Raw genomic sequence first — 20,799 nt, forward strand, 5'->3', positions numbered from 1 at the left:
TACTGGCAACAGGAAGTACCAGGTTCTGTACTTGTATGAGCTCTGCCTAGGAGGTTGACCAGATCCACCTCAACTTTGGTCAGAAAAGCCTTAAGAACTTAATGATGCTATATTGTGAAGCTTGTGAGTTTTCATTGAATGCAGTTGCTGTGGTGACATGGCGAATTTCAACATGTCGACATGAAAAAACAAACTGTAACTCAACTCCACATTGTCAGATCTTCCCAAATTTCACATGCTTGATAAGAGTCCTGGTCTGAAGACGTGTACAGGGAAATACTGAATCATAATCATAGCACCACCTTCTGGCAACAGGAAGTCATCAGCACCAGTTTTTTTTACTAACTACTCCTATCAGCTTAATCAGATCCACCTAAAATTTGGTTGGCTAAGTTGTAAGACCCTGATGATGCTAACTAGTGAAGCTTTTGAGTTTTGATCAAAAGCCGTTGCCATGGCGACACATTTTCCATGAAACAGGAAGTTGTTTTTGAGGGGCTAGGGATACTTGAAAAGTCACAAAACTTGGCACACATGACAGAGGTAGTGAAACTTGATATCTTATAATGGTACTGGGCTTGGGTGTGGCAATATGGCTTGAGGGCACCCCCTAGAAAATTTCAAAGTCAGAACCCCTACCTTTAAATTTGACGAAGATGAACGAAATTTGGTAGGTACATGTATCATGTCTATATCCTAAGTCCAGCAGGAAGTCAGCCATTTTGAAGTCAGTGTCATCTTAAGATCTGTGTGATGAAACGTTACCAAAATCTTGACTTTTCATGGAACCCCCTTGACATGGCGTGCCAGTAAATTTGTATGTTTTGCAGTAAAACAGGAAGTTGTTGTAACTCCACTGGACTTTGTCCAATCTACCCCACATTTTACATGCTTGATTGGACTCCATGCCTGAACACATCTACATGTCAATATTGATTCATAGTCATAGCGCCACCTACTGACAAAATGAAATCAGCAGCCATTTTGGAACAAAGTTGCTTGGATGTCCATGAAATTCAGTGGGATCATTGCTCTCATCATTCTACCCAGAATTTTTTTTTTTTTTTAATTTTTTGGTCTGACAGGAAGTCAGTCATTTTGGATTTTGTGTGTCAATTTTCATTTCACTAACACATGTTTGGAGCCTTTAGGATGTGCAAAAACACGCAAAACTTTGCAACTGTGTTCAAAGTAGTAAGTATTTCGATTTGATATTGCAATTGGGCTTAGGCATGGAAAGGCAGCTCTATAGCACCCCCTAATTACTTTAAGCATTTTTGAGGTGCAAGGAATGCTCAAAAACTCATTAAACTTTACACATTCATCAGGAGTGGCGAAACTTGGTAATTGATATGGGTCTTAGGCTTAGGCGTGGTAAGATGGTTCAATAGCACCCCCTACAAAATTTCAAAGTCAAAGCCAACATTTTTGCTCTGTTTTTGCCATTTGCAGGTGTTGTACTTTAAAGAATTCCTTTCAGATAATTAATCAGAGTGACTTCAAATTTGGTCGGGGTAATTTAAAGACCTTTGCGATGAAAATTTATCAAAATCTTAAGTTTTTGTGGAACGCCCTTGACGTGGCATGCTGGTCAATTTGCATGATTCACCATGACAGAAGAAGTTGTTGTAACTCCACAGAACTTTGTCCAGTCAGCCCCAAATTTTACATGCTTGATAAGAGTCCAGGCCTGAACACATCTACATGTCAATATTGAGTCATAATCACAGCACCACCTACTGACAACTGCAAGTCAGCCTTATATGACAGACAACACCTGATTTACATGAAACTTACATTGTCTGGTCTACACATAATACACAGTGACATGACATATAATTAGTGGGTGTTCCCTAGTGCCACATAGTGAAAACAGGAAGTGATCTTGAACTCCTTCATGCAACATTCCATATTCATGACAATGCATATGCATGTCAGGCGACTTCCACTAAATATATTGCTGCATTAATGACCTACTTGTATAGCACAGTCTAGTGGCAACAGAAACCAAGCCTTATGTTACAAAATTTCTTTAATTTACATGAAATTTGGTGTGTGGTCTACATTTGATATGCAGGAACATAAAATACATTTAGTTCGTGTTATCTAGCACCACATAGTGGACACAGGAAGTGATACTTATATCCTATATGCAATGTCCAATATTCAGGAAAATGTATATCCATGTTGCCCTCTGGCAAAGGTATTGCTGCATCGTGATGCTATGCAATACCTTTGCACCTTTGCACCACTTCAACTTTGGTGCACCCCGAGGGCCCAATCAACGCTGCTTGCAACTTTAAATTTTTATTTATATCTTTTTCCTTCTAAAATATCTTCTCAGTATTGGCACAGAGCCACCTTTGTTAAACACCCCTCAGAAGTGGTCACTTCTGTCTTTGGGTTAAAATTTGTTCTCTCCTTTATGACAATCAACATCTTTATCTCTCTTTCTTAATCTGCTGCTGAGTTGACCCCAGCTCCCCACCCTTTCCTCTGTTACATATTTTTTCATGCGAGTTACTGCGTGTGTATGTAACATATACTGTTTACTGTATACACAGTACCAGTTAAAAGTTTGGACACGCCTCCCCATTCCTTTGAATGAGAAATATGAGAAATATATGAAATTGTTCATAGTAGTTGAGAAGTCACCTTCTGTTCAAGGGAAACTTAGGGATTTTTCAACCTGGACCCTATTTTCCCATCTTTTTGTGTCTAAGTGACTAATAGGGACAACAATTTTTGAAATTGGTCCAGTATTGAGCGAGAGTCCTGCATACAGCAGCCACGAAATGGGCTGCAATGTAATTTGACAGGGCAGTAGTGCACCGTCAATGTACGTCCACTACAAGTGCTTGTGTTTGCCACTGACATGCTCAGATTGTGATTATAAGTGTCTGACAACATTAATGAAGCAGTCACTTAAATGGACTGTACTTGTGTAGCGCCTTTCTGGTCTTCTTTACACTACGAATCACATTCACCCATTCACACACATTCATACGCTGAATGGGTACAGCGGCTACCATGCAAGGTCCCAACCTGCCCATCAGAGGAAATATAATCATTCACACATATTCCCACACTGATGGCACAGCCATCAGGAGCAATTTGGGGTTAAGTATCTTGCCCAAGGACACATCAACATGCAGACTGGAGGATCCGAGAATTGAACCGCCGATCTTCCGATTAGTGGATGACCCACTCTACCTCTTGAGCCACAGCTGCCCTTTGCTCTTGCTGGCGTTCAACAAATATACTGTGAATGCAAGTAACAATAATTCATAGAATGATAATTAGAATAATAATTAGAATAATAATCATCATTGTCATCTGCACCATGCCTTGTAAACCTGGAAAAAATAAAAATAAAAAAGAGTCAGGTAACCATGCCTCCCCACTCCCCCCTACTTTGCTCATGAAAAGCAAAACAAAACAAAAAAAACAAAAAGAAGAGTTTTTAAAAATAGGGAACGTTGAGTCGAGACTGTAGATTCTCTTTGGCTTCTTCAAAGTCCCGAGTCCACATGCGTCACACACATCTCTGCCGATGTCCTGAAGTCAGTGGAGGGCAGGGGGTGTTGGGGGGTGAGGGGAGGGTAGGCTGTCTGTAACGGAGCCTTTGAGTTGGCTGGAGTTTGAGCACTCAGCAAACCTCGGTGGAGATGGACTTTTCAATCCTGTTTTCAGCATCAGACTGCCTCTGTGTTCGCTTGCTTGCGTGTGTTATATGTGTTTGCACATTTGCCTGGTAAGCCAGGTTTACAGGGTCCACGTTAAAGGGTGGTCAGCCATGGCGGTCACTCATCTTTTACTTAGACACAAAATGATGGGAAAATAGGGTTCAGGTTGAAAAATACAGAACTTTCCCTTTAAAACTAATTCCACTGATGACTGTCAATCACACGTCAAATGAGACACCCATGTGGAGCAGTTTCCCAACTTGAATCTCTTTTTGAAGCTCTTTTTTTTTCCTGTGATGAAACAAATCCAATCAGGCCTAAAACCAAGCATTTGAACCAGGAAATAAAGGTGGTAAAGAAACAACATAGAAGCAATTTACAGTAATTGGTGACATTTCTAAGAGTTTTTAGCAAGAAAGCATCTATGATTAAAATCTACTAATCTACTACAGTCACAATTGTCACTGTCTTTTTGTTTTACACATTTTATTTTTACATTTTAGGGTTTAAGTTAATTGTAAAGAAACTCCACAATCCTTGTGGTGCAAGGCTAGAGAGAATCTTTGCAGTGTGCAATGCAGGAGAGCATCTCAGCCTGTTCAAGCATACAATCAGATGTTCACTAACTAAACATATTCAATGATGGCATTGTCCTCCACATGTTGTTTTATTGTTGTTACTCATTTTGTTGTGATTAGTATATCACGGCAATTAATTTTGTGTGGTAGTATTAATATTTCTGTTGCCTTAGCATTTTACTTGACTTAGTTTTGCTTAGTAATATTGTTACTGTTCTATTCAAAACTCCAAGTCATGATGATTTCTATTGTTGTTTAACCTGCAGAATACTTTGTGTATTCATTGATTAATAAGTTTGCCTGTAAAATGTTTGAAAATGGTTGCAGTAGTAGCAAATTATGAGTATTTTACATGGAAAATTATTTAACAATTAATTGATTATCAAAATTGCATTAATTGGAAATTAAAATAGTAAAGTAGCAATCCCGAATCATGTCATCTCTACTTCTATTGCCTTTTTCATTTCTACTTACCTACCTAACTTGCAGTCACATGATTTGTAATTGTTTACTTAATTTAATGGGTTTCCTTACACACACACACACACACACACACGTTTAATTGAAATAATATACCAGTCACAAGAAAATGTCTTTTGTTGACAAGCTTGATAAAGAGCCAATAAATGTAATGATGATGCTTTGTTATTCAAGTGGGAAGGACCTTAGCTACACATTCAGAGAGCCCATTTTAAGTTTTGTATTTCAGTGATGTTTATCCATGGTTTCATATTAATAATTAAAAACCACAGTGTGGATGAAAACAGAACGCTGTTCTATTTTTGTCCAACATTAGCACTGAGGCCTGCCGCCATTTTCCAAGTTACAGGACAACTCAAGATTTTTTGATGAATTTTATGATTACAGAGTTCTTTGAAAATGGTGTGTACTTACTGTATAACAGTATATCCTGTAAATGCATTTCCATACTATGCAGCACCAAGAGCTTTCAGAAAAATTGGAGTTTTCTATTCATAGTTGTAAATGTGAATGATATTCCCAAGTTGGAATCTCATAATTGTGTTAATTCCAATATTAAGTGAACACGGCATTAAAACATAATTTTTAATTATTTTTAACCCCTGGTGGACCGACAAAAACAGAAAGGCTTAAGTGCTGCAGCAGCCTCAACAGCTGGTGGCTGTGTCTGTTTCTCTCATTGAGCTGTAGTAACTGTTCAGGTCACCTTGTGCATAAAAGCCAAATCAGCTGTGCCAAAATTACATCTTCTAAGTCCTCTAAATGTCTTCAAATGTCTAACTGCATGGCTTTTTGTTCAAGATATGACAATGTGGTCCAGGCTCTGAAGGAGTGTGATGGGCAAATGGAGGCTCAGCATCAGGCCCACACAGAGCAGCTGCAGAGGGCTGAGAAACACATTGTCAAACTGCAGGAGGATATGGAGGTTCTGTCTGCACAGGCACACTCTGTACAGAAAGACCAGCAGGAGGCCATGGAACAGAAAGATGACAAAATACAGAGGTGAGACTGACACTTATGAAAAGATGACAAAAGAAGCAAAAATTATCGTATTCACACATCATCCACACATCAAAAATAGCAAGATAAACATTAAAGCAAGGTCCAAACAAAAAAATTAAAAATAGATAAAACAAAGCAGTTGAACTTAATAGAACACAACCAAATTAATAACACATAACTATCAATAACCGTTTCGTAGAAGTAGAAGAAGAGCTGAAAAAGATTTAGATATACCTAGAATTATACCTTTCCTCATGAAAGCAAACTCGAAATTATATTTAGGGCACAAGCACGAAACTGTTAAGGCCAAACAGTCCCTGGCACTGAAAGTGCGAGGAACCTATTGTTTTTGTAAAGATTATTAGGGCCCAAGCACTGAATGGTGCTTTAAGAAACTCCTCTTGGGGTTTAAACCTAAAGGACTTCAAATTTGGTAGGTGACATCTAGAGACCTTCGCAATGTTAAATTGCAAAGCTTTTTAGTTGTCATGGAACACCCTTGGCGTGGCATGCCGGTGAGTTTTGCCCATGACATTATTGGGGCATTAAACAGGAAGTTGTTGTAACTCCACTTTACATTGTCCAATCTGCCCCAGATTTCTCATGTTTGATAAGAGTCCAGGCCTGAAACCATTTACATGCTCATATTTATTCAGTCATAGCACCATCTACTGACAACAGGAAGTGAGCCTTACGTGACAAACTCCATCCGATTTACATGAAAATTACACAGTGTGGTGTCCACATGATATACAGCAACATGACGTATAATTAGTGGGTGTTCTCTAGCGCCACATAGTTGACACAAGAAGTGATAGTTATCCTCTACATGCAATGTCCAGTATTCATGAAAATGTATATCCATGTCAGGTGCCCTCCGGTGAATGTATTGCTGCATCGTGTTGCTTTGCAATAACAGCGGTTCAACTGCGACACACCCCAACGTGAGCAAAGCACCGAGGGCCCGATCATTGCAGCATGCAGCTTTAATTATTATTAAGGCCAAGCACGAAAGTGCCAGGGGCCCAACGTTTTTGTAAAGATTATTATTAGGGCCCAAGCACTGACGGTGTGAAGGCCCTATTGTAATTCAAGGAATTATTATTAGTGGTGAAGAAAACTTCAAATTTGAAGCCCCTCCTTTCAGTTTCATGTAGATGAACGAAATTCGGTAGGCACATGTAACATGTCCAGACACACAAACAAACTCTTGATTCCATATTCCATATTCCATTTTTCACTGGACGCCTTTGCTGTGGTGGAGCGGTGAATTTCGATGTTTTGCCATGAACAAAGTGTTATACCTGGACTCTGCATGATCAGATCTTTTCCAAATTTCCCATGCTTGATAAGGGTCCCGGTCTGAAGGCATGTACAGGCTCATAATGAGTCATAGTCATAGCGCCACCTACTGGCAACAGGAAGTCTTAAGCGCCACTCTTTTGCTAACTACTCCTAGCAGGTTAGCCAGAAATAAATAAAATTTGGTCAGCCAAGGTGGAAGACCTTGTTGATGATAACTCCTGAAACTTTTGAGGTTTCATCATCCCATGCCATGGCAACACATCATTCACCACAAAATACAAAGCTGTTTTTAAGGGGCTAGACATGCTTGAAAACTCACAAAACTTTGCACACACACGACAGGTCTTAAAGTCTGTAATATTATATAGGTGGCCCCCATGCCGCGTTAAACCTACATGTACGAAAATCAGTACACACGTATCATGCCAGGGTGCATAAAAAAGTCTCTTGGACCCACAGCTTAAACCCAACAGGAAGTCGGCCATTTTGAATTTAGTGGTCAATTTTGGCGATTTTGCATGCCTTGTATTTTAAAGGACTCCTCCTAGAGAATTCATCATAACGACTTTAAAATCAGTGTGTGTCATCAAGACTAGTTTGTGATCAAAAGTTATTAAAAGATTTAGCTATCGTTGAAGCGCTTGGTGTGGCGTTGAGTTTTGATGTTTTGCCATGACAGAGGAAATTGCTATAACTTTAGTGTAAACGCTCAAATCTGCACCAAACTTCACATGTTTGAACACATTTACATGACAATATTCTGTCAGTGATGCAAACTGGCTCTATAGCGCTGCCTACAATATTTCAACAAGGCAGCCCCCGCTGCACGTTAAACCTACATGTATGAAAATCAGTACACACATGTATCATGCCAAGGCACACAAAATAGTTTCTTGGACCCATAGCTTAAACCCAACAGGAAGTCGGCCATTATGAATGTCATCTCAAAAGCTCATCATCCAATTAACACGGAATTTACATGGTGTGGTCTACACGATATACAGTGACATAACGTATAAGTGTGGATGCTCTCTAGCGCCACATAGTGGACATAGGAAGTCATATTTAACTGGTTTGTGCAACGTCCGAATATTCATAAAAATGTATATGCCTTTCGGTTGACCTCTACCAAATATGTTGCTGCATTAATGACCCTCCTCTGTAGCACCACTTACTGACAACGGGAAATTTAGTCTTATGTGACAAAAATCATCCAGTTCACATGAAATTTGCAAGGTGTGGTCTACACTTCAAATAAAGTAACATGAAGTATAATTATTGGGTGTTGTCTAGCACCACATAGTGCACACAGGCAGTGACATTTAACCTGTTCAAACGTACAACATCTGATAAGAGCCCGGTCCTGAACATATCTCCATGCCCACAATAAAAGCCCTTCGACTGCGGCGCACCCCGACATGCGCGAAGATGCGAGAGCCCAATCATTACTGCTTGCAGCTTTAATTATCATTATTATTATTATTATTATTAGATATTGTATCTGAAGGAATTATTATTAGGGCCCGAGCACCTAGCGGTGCGAAGGCTCTATGTATCTGAAGGATTTTTTTTTTTTTTTTATGGCCCAAGCACCAAGCGGTGCAAAGGCCCTATTGTATCTGAAGGAATTATTATTTATTTATTTAATTTTTTTTTCTTCAGAAAGAAACGCATTTTTGAGGGACTAAACATGCTCAAAAGATTATAACACTTTTCACATTCATCAGAAGTGGTGAAAAATTTTATATTTTATGGATCATGGGCATGGACATGCCAAAATGGCTCAATAGAAAATTTCCAATTACAGGCCCCCACCTTTAAATTTCACATAGATGAATGAAATTTAGTAGGTATATGTATCATGTCCAGACACACAAAAAAGCCTCTTGGAGCCATGCCCGAAGTCGACCAGGAAGTCAGCCATTTTGAATCTAATGTGCAATTTTGGCGCAGTTTTTGCTATTTCCAGGGGTTGTATTTTAATAAACTCCTCCTAGAGCTTCAACCCTACCAGCTTCAAATTTATCCAGTGTCATCTAAAGACCTTTCTGATGAAAAGTTATAAAAATCTTGAGTTTCTTTGATGTCCATGAAATTTGATGAGTTCATTGCTCTCATCATTCTCATTCATCACATTGCTGCATTACTATTTCACTTATGTAGCATTGTCCATGGGCAACAGGAAGTGAGGCCTAAACGACACATAGTTCATCAAATGTATACACAATTTCTAATAAGTCATCTCCATACTGCACACAGGAAATAATATTTTATCCATTCACAGTGTCTGATAATCCTGACAATTCAGAGCTGTGTCAAAAGTCCTTCAGTATTGATACTACGGCTGCTGCTCCCTCCAAATCGCACAAGGTGTGAGGGCCCATTCATCACTGCTTGCAGCTTTAATCCAGTTTGCTTTTATTGTCATGCCTTCAACTGAGAGCCATGACACTAGTATGGTATGAATGGTGAATAATAAGTCTAGCACTCCTATTATGGGCTAATTTATCAAGATCCTTTTTAATACCGTGGCCATATGACTGAACAATACTGAAGATGTGACAATGCTAATGAATCAACAAAAATAGAACCTTTCCTGCTGCTAGAAATGACTTATACCACTTTCTTCACAATATTGTCATACGCAGTGACCAATGCTGATGTGAAGTGTAACTTCTTATAATTTTATCTGGTTAACTTGATCCAACTTGAATCCTTGTAGAGGCAGTTGAAGACTATTAGCTGATCTTTTCCTGTTTTCAATTTTCATTGACTGATTTTTTTTTTGATTTTTGAAATCATATTGTTTTTATTGACCCAGTCATGCACAGCTAGTCATTCACCTACCAATACACTGGTCAAGTCATCACAATGATGAGCTGAGTAATATACCATCAAGAAATCTGCATATATAACAATCAAAGATTTCTTCAAAAACAGAAAAAAGTGGACCAAGGCAGATACTTTGCAGAACCCCACACTTCTACAGTCAGAAAAGTAGCCATTGTAATATACTTTTTGTCTGCTGCTGGATAGGTAACTTCTTATCAGAGAGAGTTAAAAAATAACATTTAAGGTCAAAGGCACTTAAACCCAGAAATAAATCTATTACTAATTTGCTGTTATAAAGTTCTTTGAATCAGTTATCCGTCATATGAACAATAGCTGCACTGGTAAAGTAGCCTGGTCTATGAACATGTTGATTCTTCATTACACAGTCTTGAATCAAATAATAATAATTCTTTTCATGATTTTGCTTAAGACTATTAGGTCTGCTGTTCTCTGCATTGAAGTTTGAATTTTTGTTCTTTGAAATTGGGATTATTTTGGATTCTGTTTGATTTATCACAATGAAAGGGCTTTGTGCTGGTGAGGAGCTGGTCTGCCCCTCCCCTGTGCCATCTTTTCTTCTTAGGCATATAGCCTCAACCAGCTCAGGTGCTCTCTATCTGCTTATAAGTATCTGGGGAGGAGAGAACAAGACATGTTAGAGCGGCAAACATCAACACAAATTGTGAAGACACACCAACAGAGGGTGCGCATACTACCAAGTGATGAGTTAATACATTTTCCTGCAGCTTGTCAACAGTGAACTGTAAGCTTCATTTCACTTCCCCGACGTATTTAAGAATTCCATCTCGTCTTTTATTGGTCCCATAAATAATGATTTGGATAAAATACTCAAAGTTATCTTGCTGTTGTTGAATCATATCTTTAAAGAAACTGATTCAGCTAGCTGTTACATTGTTTGTTTAAGTTGTTTAGGGTCCACATAGTTCTTGAGGAAAGTCTGCTTAGTATTGGTGTCCAAAGTAAAGTTCCAGTTAGGGAATGAGGATTTAACATTTATTGGTCTCAGCCAATGCGCAATGGTGTCTTCCATACTAGGAAGCTCTCTCCTGAGAGTTACAATCTTGTCGCTGCAATTACTCTTTGGAGCTATTCCTAAACAAGCTACAGTAATCACTCTCTTCAGGGGCGAAGGAACATGTCACCCAGTGCAAACAGTGTGGCTCATTGGCGTGTATTTTTTTAATCATTCTTTTTTTTAATTGAAAGATCAAGAATTCAACAGGTGAAATCATAAACAGAACTGTTTTCCTTGAAGTATGACAAAATGTAAGGCATGTTGCAAATGTTGGAATTTATTTATGGGAATTAAGTTTTGACATAAAACAATACTGGGGCTTCTTGTCCCCAACTTAATATAGGGTGGTCTTTTCATTCTGACTCCCATGGAACCACATAGGTTTTACAAGCTGATCTCACCCTGAAGCAAAAGAAGAGACAATGCTTATCTATGCCATAACTAGTTACCAAATCTCAAAAACTGAGAACTGAATTTAGAATATGTTTATTCTTTCAACTTTAATTAGTGAAAGGTTTCCCTCCTGATAACAGATTATTGTTATCGCATAACAGAGATGAATTATACCAAACACCTTTACATTTTATGATTTTTTTTGTAGCTCTAAATATTTGTAGTGTGTGCAATATTATTGGACCATAATATAAGGCACATTTTTTGGCAGAGATCCTTATATGTAGAAAATCTTTTAGTTTTCTTGGAGCGATTAACTCAAATGTTCAATATTTTTCCATGCAGTGATTCTTTCACTGTCTAACCAGTACCTGAGGTTCCTTAGTGCAAATGCCCAATGATAGAGCTTAAAGTTAGGACAGGCCCATCCTCCATCTTACCTTTTGCGTTGGAATGCTGACCATTTAACATTAGGCTGTTTACCATTTCAAACACAGTTCCGCAATAACAAGTCCAGTCTGGACTAGTAGTCTGCTGGAGCTGGTAGAGGTAGCATTGAGATGAAAAAATTGATACAGGGTAAAATATTAATTTTAGTTACTGCTCTCCATCTTTTAATATCTTCTTCTATTTTTTTCAAAACTGAAGAGTAATTTGTTTTAGCTATAGACGCTAATGAGATGCTAATTTTGATTCCTAAATAAGTGACACTATTCTTAACAGCAATATCAGAGGGGAGAGATAGATTATTTATGTCCGCATTAATTAAATTCACTACCGACTTTGACAAATTAACCTTATGACCTGATATTGAGCCAAAGTTCCTTAGTGTCTTTAGAATATTAGGAAGGGAGTTTTGCACGTCTGCAATAAAAACTAAAGTATCATCTGTGTATACCGAGAATGAATGCAAGGTAGTGCCAATTGTAATAAGGGAGATATGAGATATTGCTTCGGATCATTTGTGCAAGAGGTTTGATGGAAATGTAAAAAATTAAAGGTCACAGAGGACCCCTTCCCCCATCCAATACTAAACAAATCAGAGAAGCCTCCCACACACATCCAGGCTGATGGATTAGCATATATTACTTCAATCATACTAATACATTTTTCACCTAACTTAAATTCTTTCTATGCTCTCCAGAGATGAGGCCCTTCACAATGGTCAAAAGCCTTTTCAGCATCCATAAATAAAAGGCCAGGAAAGGTGGGATTTTATGTTTTGCAAGAGTCAGTTTATATTGTTAGAGGCAAGCCATCCTTTCATAAACCCAGATTGTGTGTGTATGGGGGGGGGGGATTGTTTTTTGAAAATATTTTTTGGGGCACTTTTTGCCTTTATTGGACAGTTACTGGTGAAGAGGCTGACAGGAAACATGGGGAGAGAGACATGGCTATGACATGCAACAAAAGTCCTTTGCTGGACTAGAGCCAGGGATCTTGCAGGTATGTGGCATGTGCAGTAACTATTCGGCTACCAAGGTGCTCCTACTTGACAAGCTTTAATCGTTTTTGGACAACAATGGAGGTCTGCGGCACAGAGGAATAAGATATGTCAGGCTTTGGATACACTCACAATACTTGTAAGTAGGATGAGTTCATTGTTGGCTTGGCTCTGCACTTGAGATTTATTGACAGTTGGAAAAATATAGAAAATTGCCAGCCAAATCTTTTAAGAGCAGCTGTGATGGTGTGATTATTTGACTGGAGAAACTGTTCTGTGCGTGTGTGTGTGTATGTGCGTGTGCCTGTGTGTGTGTGTGTGTGTGTGTGTGTGTGTGTGTGTGTGTGTGTGTGTGTGTGTGTGTGTGTGTGTGTGTGTGCTTGTGCTTGTGCTTGTGTGTCAAAGACTTCGCACAAAGGTGGAGAGAGAGGAGGGTAGATAGAGAAATTAAGAATAAAGATGGAGGGGAGGTGACAAGTGAAAACACATTGATTTAGTACCAAGAAGAACCTCCGAGTCTTATTCTCTGTTAAAGGTTTATCTCAAAATTTATTACAAGGTCTGAGGGTAATAAAAAGATATGGTAAATAAACAAAGTGGGGAAAGATTTGTGATGATTATGTAGTTTTGAAGATATGACCTATGACCTGAGTTGCTATAATTTATAAAATGTCTGTGTGTGTGTTGTCAGGTACAAGCAGCAGCTGAGCACTGGTTTGAAGAGAGAGAGGGCCTTAGAGCAACTGCAAGTCCAGGTGGAGCTGGAGTGGCAGAGACGCTGTGAGGAATTGAAGTCCGTACACTACCTGGCCAATGAGCAGCTAATACAAGACATGACTAAAGCTAGAGACCAGGTCAGCCTCCCATACATTACACAACTCTTCACAGTGTGGTTTACTGGTGCACTTGCATAGCAGTGGACTGTAGGTTTTTGAATGTGAATGCAAACTGCTTACATATATTTTTGGAACTGCTGCTACTTTGTATTGAAAAAGATAAGTACTGAGGGCAAGATGACTATATCTGGCACACCTCGTGATACCAGGATAACCAGCCTGGTATGCCTGTTGACCAGAACCAGAACAATTTTCCTCAAATTGCAATAAGACTCACACCTTACAGTGACTCCAGATTTGTGGCTCCAGATGCAGAGTGCTTCACAAACAAGGAGTAGAAGGCTTATAGAAACTGTCTGATGGTGAGCAAACAGTAGCCTTGCCACTCATATAGTTCATGCTGCCACTTGTTTAATCTTTGTCAAGATAGAGGCAGAGATAGAAAAACCTTTGTCTCCATGCGGTTTTGAAAGGCCCAGTCTGATAATGTAGGCAATAATGATACTAATAGAAGTTTTATGTTGGTCTCTGTCAGGCTAAAGCAGAGTTGAATGAAAAAGAACAAGAGCTGCAGGACTTGACTGTCTTACTATGTTCTGTTAAAATGGAGAGAGACCAAGCAATAGAGGTGAGAATACACTGTTTAAACTAACTGAACCACAAAAAACTGCTAACCTTTCAATCAAAGCAAAGCAATCAACTCTTCACCTACCAGGCAAGGCTTCTGGCCTGATCAGTTTTGAATCACTTCTGTTAATCTTCAACATTCATTGAGTTTATTAAACAGGATTTGATAGATTATGTGATATGCGGACAGCCAGACGTGCTCTTTCCTGTTTTCTAGTGCGTTTGTGGGTATGTTTGCACATAGGCACAGGATCTCTGACCTTATATTGTACGGATCCCAGTCACACAGAATAAGCAGAACTTGTGTGGTGTGTGTTCTTCACTGTGTCCAGTTTCTGGACTTTTATGCATCACTCCTCTACATCCCCTATTGGTGTGACCAGATGTGGTCACATCATTAGACTGGCTTATCTGGTTTTAATCAGGAAACAGCCAGTTAGCAAGCCAAGGCTGTAAAGTGTTTACTTGTAAATTTGAAAAAATGGACTACATGTGTCACATTTCACCTTCAATTTCACCCTACATGTTGTTAATGACCAGCTACAATGTATCCCAGTAAGTGTTAGCATGAGCATATCAGCTAATATGTCTATCAACCTATCCTCAGTAACTAATACCACTGCATTTCCTGTAGAAATAAAGAAATCAAGAAGTTTTTCCTGTAGAAATACAATAAAAACCTCCCTGTCATGGTGGAAAGCATTTATGAGGCGTCAGGTACGGCTGTCTTTCAAGGAGCCTGCATGACTTGCAACAATGTTGTGAGTCTGCAAAGTATCGCTAAAGGTCTTAAAGGTGTACGGCGCTGTTGTGATCAAAGCTCAGCATGCCATGGTACTGCTGAAGAATGTAATGTGTTGTTCACACATGCGGACTCAAAAGCTGGGACTGCTGCAGCTGCTATTCATTGCTTTGCAGCCCTGTGCCCCCCACTGTGCTAGAGGGACTCAAAAGCCACCCAGCTGCACTACAGGGGAAAGTTTAGAAAGGCTCTTTACACAAATTTCCTCTGATGCAATGCATGCGACAACCAGGTGAGAGCCAATTACACTCACTTTGATCCCCTTGTAAACAGAGGCGTGGAGTTGTTCATTACTCCACTCCGCTATGTGAAAGAACTTAAAACAAAATGGAGGAAAAAAAACAATCAATATGGTCTCCGGCTTCTCTATGTCATATCTTTAACAAGCTACCAGGACCAAAAAGAACAACGGGTGACCAGGCTGGTGAACAGCATGAGGAGAAGGTGCCAGGCTGTTGTGGCTGTGTATGGTTCTTCCACACGCTACAGAGGCTCCTGTTTGTTAAATGAATAAATTGTTAAATTGCCAATATGTCTTGTTTCTTCAAACTTCAATCATCCAATCCACCAAACACCAAACAAGAGTCAATGGCAGAATAAGCTATTTGCATTGGCAGAGAAGATTTGGCATATTTTTCATGGGCGCAACCCACATACTCAGCTCTGCTGCTCATCCCACAAATGCATGTTCCTTACAAATGTGGCACCATTTAAAAGGGAAATAAACAGGCTTTCCAACGGTATAAGATTTATTGCCAAGAAGCTTTGTTACAACAAAGAAATAATCTACCAAACACAAATTTCCTTACTATTTGTGCTAAGTTTATATGTAATGTGTAGCCATCATAATATGATCCACGTGGATAAAACTCACAACCAGGATACTGATATTAGGCTATTGTGCACAGGTATGTCTTCAACTCAAGTCCTGCAATAGTCAGTAAATGGGGTTAACCAAAGATGGCATATAATGATAAACAATGGTGTGCACCCTGAAACTTAAATGAAGTAAAGATGTCCCAAGTCAGTCCACAGGATCAAGATCAGGTTTAATCTAAGCATTTTGAAAAATTGGTGTCAGCTATATATTTGCTGAATGACAGCTGTCAAATGTGCCCCACTGAAACCACTGCAATGTAAGTGAGCAACAAAATATGTAAAAACAACGAGTAATTACATTATATGTCAGCAGTGAACAATTCGAACAGAGCGTTGTTTTGCAGCTGTTTCAGTGACATTTTGCAGGTAAACTGAACCTGTTAACTGCTGCTGTTGGTTAAAAACTAGATTATTACAAAATTAACAAGTATTTCGTTAATTACTGAGGTTGAAGAGTGTAACAGATCCACAATGACAGCTACTCTCTAAGGATATTATAGAAAATATAGGACACTATACAAAATATGGAAACAATATTTTCTTAAAAACTATTCAGCTGTAAAAGAAATCTAAACGGCTTCATTAATTTTGATGCAGGCCAGAAGTGTGCAGTGTAAGTTCTATAGCTTAATGAAGGTAGATATTGGATCATAAAATGTGGTCAGGACAGATAGAAGTGAAAGTCTCATATTGATAATACCTTCAGCTCTATACAGAAATGACAGACACTGTTTAATGTGGAGGGGTCCAAGACACTCCCGCACAGATGATCAGTAACCTAATGTTAGTCACATAGGAATGTGAATAACCAGGTTTCTAATGTTCCATATCTACCCTGAATATGATTAAAACTAGAGTAAGACATAACAGGGGATAGTGTGCATGTAAAAGTATATATTGACAGATGATATGATTGTCCTCCCTCATGGCAAGGTTGTACAGCTCTGACCAGTCTTATCGCCGGCAGTGATTGGCCACCACAGTGTGACTTTGGGTTGCATTTCTCCAAAAGTTGATTCTGGTTCAACTTTCTTGCTGCAGGCCACTGTGGCATTCCTGCGGCCCCCACCCCTGCAGTCTAAATGCCCTACCCCCATTCAAATGAATAGGAGGACTGGCATTTTTGCCGCAACGCCTGATTTGGTGTGAATTCAGCTTAAGAGTCCTCACTCTCCAGGTTGTCTGTATGCGTACGTGGGGGTTAAGTGTGATAAGGATAGTTTTCTTCATATGTGACATGACCAGCTGTTCAAAACACTTCATGACTACTGGACAATAGTCATTCAGGAATGACACTGTGAAGCTCTTTGGTAGCAGGATTATGGTAGCAGTTTTCAGACATGTTGGGACAATGGCCTGGGAAAGTGAGGTGTTAAAAATGTCTGTTAGTACCTCAGAGATCTGGTCTACACAGTCCCTGAGAACTTGGCCTGGGATATTGTCCAGCCCTGCAGCCTTATTGGGGTTGACTCTCTGCAGCGTCTTCCTCACGTCTGCTGTGGTCACACACAGGGGCAGCTCACCTGGTGATGTGGTGTGCCTCATGCCTCAACACGAACATAGAATAAGAATGATAAACTTTATTTATATAGCACTTTTCTTAACAATGGTACAAAGTGCTTTACAAAAGAAAATAAAACCAAACAAGGCAGATAAAAATAAGGCAAAGAGGAGCACAGAGGTAAAGGCAGAACCACAGAAGAACAATAGAAGATGCATAATAATAGTAATAATTAGGGATGCACGATATTGACCAATACCGATATATGCACATATTTTTTTCCAGCTTGAGGAGACTATTATGCATGCAAGCATAGATTGTGCTAAGTATGATCAAGAAAGACAATATATGAAGGAAGAACTTAGGAAGACTGGAGTTCTGGAGCTCAGCGTTAAAACTTTAATGAACTTGCCAAGTGGATGGAGCAGTAGAGTTTTCTTTGAGTTAATTAGACAGAGAGGATCAGTGTGTTGGATTTAATCTCTGGTCCACACTCCGAAGCAGAAGGTGGCGGTAATGCACCTAATATGCTGGTTGCCAACCGCCATTATAAACCAAAAAGAAGATTTCCCCCCAAACAGAGTGGTGCATTCTGTCAGCCGAGGTGTTTCCTATCTGTGCAGCCGAACATAGCAGCTCCTTCGACTGTCAGGGTGAAACAGTCCGTGGAGGGAAACACAGTCAGGCGGCGGAGGAGAAGGCAACAAATCAATGAAGAGAAAATGAAAAGAAATGGCCGATGCCGATATTTCATTTTAGAGCTTTTATCGGCCAATACCGATGACGTGCCAATATCGTGCATCCCTAGTAATAATAAAACAATAAAATGCACAGAAGTAAAAACAATAAAAAGAATAAGATCAATGAATAGGTGTAAAATCTGTAAATAAAACATATCAAACATTTCCAAAAGCTGTTTTGTTTCTTTTACTATGAATTGACCATTCAGTGTTGAGCTTGATCAAGCCTGGCATCACTGTGATTGGCTAAAACTAACTTTTTTTCTCTAAAGGAAGCAATGCACTGACCACCTGACAGAGCAGAGGACTTCAACCACACATTGTAATGCACACAGCAGAGGGGTACTGTTTCGCTCGCTACACCAGCTAAAGAAGAAAAATATGACATTTTGATAACAAGGTATTGGCAAAAACCTGTAAAAGACACATACATTGCAATAGTAAATTTTATTTTAAATGTATTATTTATGGGGAAGTCAGGCTTCCTTTGGCCTCTGAGAAAAAACACCTCTGGAGCAGACCTCAGCGTTCAGCCAGGGTTTCAAGGCTCTACTGCCTTGGAACAGTGACTGTTAATCAGAGAGCAGTTTGTGCACCAACCTTTATTGATGTATATGCAAAGTTCACCACCACGGGGTTTCCCCGACAGGGAATTCCAATCCGCCCTGAAGAGCAGCGTCCTGTCGAATAGAAACATCAAGTTGTCATTAAGTCATGTTTCAGTCAGAAGAAAGACACAGCAGTTCCTCATTTCCCAATGAACACTCTCATTTGGATCAAGTCCATCCTATTATCCAGTGAGTGAACCTTTGCCAGAAAATGGAATGGCCGGCTTGGTCGTTTTAACAATTAGCTTGGCTAGCAGCCTGGCCCACTTGCCCCTCTTCTGCTTACATGCATGCCACTTCCTCTTGCCTCTGTGCCATTGTAGCCTGCTATATGCCAGTCCACTGCTGCTGGGCCTTGTGTCCTCAGGAGCCACAACCTGCGGAGTTCTGCTCTTAGCTTTGGTGGCAGCGGGGGAGCATATTGTTCACACACAGAAGTTTGGTTGGGCTGTATTTCCTCAGCTTAGCTACATAGCCATGCACGTTTTAGGTATTTTTACACTGAAGAAGGGGTTATTAACACTATTTACACTATCTACAATCACACTGTTGTCAGGAGCGAGAGAAGCTGCTGCACCACTGCGCACCGCCATGTTGATGCCATCTTCTATATCTGAAAAAGGATATAGTCAGAAATTAAAACCTTTGACTACTGACTGTTTGTCCATAAATAGTAGTGAGCCTCTCAGATTCTACAAGACTGATTGGTCCTTTTGAATGTCAATAACACATTAGCACAGCTACAAACTAAATCACTGGAATACTCCTTTAATGTTTGAGATCATCCAAACACTATACAACTCATTCACAAACACTGAAAAAAGTTACATCTAGACATTTAAAGATCCCCTCCAGACAAGATTTAGATATGATGCAATGTAATAATTTCATATATGCTGGAGTCTACAGGTTTCCATGTCATACATTTGTAAGTTACATAAGCTTGTGTGCAGAATTTAAATGGAGTGGACACCATGTCCAACTGGCACAGACTGGCACTATGCTGGACAGTTGTTGAATTAAGGACATTTTTCCGCCATTACATGTTGCCCCACTAGCCTCACATCCAGGGATGGTGATGTCTGTTCTGTCTGCCTGTCCTTCCATAAAGCCATTAGTCCAGTTTGGTCTACTTGGTCCAGAGGAAGGACCTTTGACAACTGCTAACTACATTGCTATGAAATTTGTTTAGGATATTCTCCATAATGGTTTTGATGACAACCCTGGCTGTGAGTTCCAGAGGAACACAAGAAATATCATATTCTGTTTGCCACAACATTAACATTAATGGGATAAGCTCTTTCCATTTTTTATATTTCATGATCTTTCCTCTTACACTATCCTCACGCCAAAATGTCACCTCTGCACAAAAGTTGCAGTATCTGTTCCATGGATATGATGACAAATAATCCAGCTGCTGTGTCATCTCAGTGGCTAACGTGGTTCCCATCACTTCCAACAATTTCTCATAATCCACAGCATCTCAACTGCCAAATGTGTAGAAATAAACTATTAAATGTGTAGCAATTTAAAAGAAAAACACCTGCCACCTGCTGACTGCTGCTCCAATACTGATTATAGACTACTGCATCATCAGGCCATCACAATATGTGACTGATAGAAATAACAGAAATAGACAATTAAAATCAGTTTATTAATCAAAGAACAGAACAGACACAAGAGAGCAATAAAAATCTATAGCCTCATTAGTTTGTGAAAAACCACCGGTACAATAACTCTGCTGTCCTTTTCAGGCTCAGGCTCATATTATAGGACTACAGTCTTCATACAGCCACTTCTATCAAGGAGCAATGCCAGCTTTGGCACAAATCCAACTGTCCAGTCATGCACTATTTACAACATGCTTCCATGATCCCAGTATTGAGGAGCACATGTTGTAGCCCTCTTACTCATAATATGTTATCAGAAGATAGGAGTCACCCTTGACCCAATAATCCTGGGCAGATTTTACTTATTTAGTTATTTGAAGTGAATTTGTCTTGATGAGCTCATAGTGCAACAGGACAACATCCAACACAACATACTACTA

The 20,799-nt window shown here is 39.5% G+C and overlaps 1 protein-coding gene across 4 annotated transcripts in view; it reads left to right on the forward strand.

The window, feature by feature from the left end:
* Positions 1-20,799, forward strand: part of ccdc57 (coiled-coil domain containing 57) — a 141,046-nt gene that overhangs the window by 21,894 nt on the left and 98,353 nt on the right. For 3 of the 4 annotated variants that reach the window (XM_042396484.1, XM_042396486.1, XM_042396487.1), the window contains 3 exons: positions 5,546-5,746; positions 13,448-13,610; positions 14,128-14,220. In XM_042396484.1, coding sequence (XP_042252418.1) covers positions 5,546-5,746; positions 13,448-13,610; positions 14,128-14,220 — 457 coding nt within the window. The remainder of the gene's footprint in view (positions 1-5,545; positions 5,747-13,447; positions 13,611-14,127; positions 14,221-20,799) is intronic. The other variant, XM_042396485.1, reaches the window with a different exon arrangement.

Source organism: Thunnus maccoyii, chromosome 20 (genome assembly GCF_910596095.1).
Source record: "Thunnus maccoyii chromosome 20, fThuMac1.1, whole genome shotgun sequence".
In the NCBI taxonomy this organism is placed as follows: Eukaryota; Metazoa; Chordata; class Actinopteri; order Scombriformes; family Scombridae; genus Thunnus; species Thunnus maccoyii.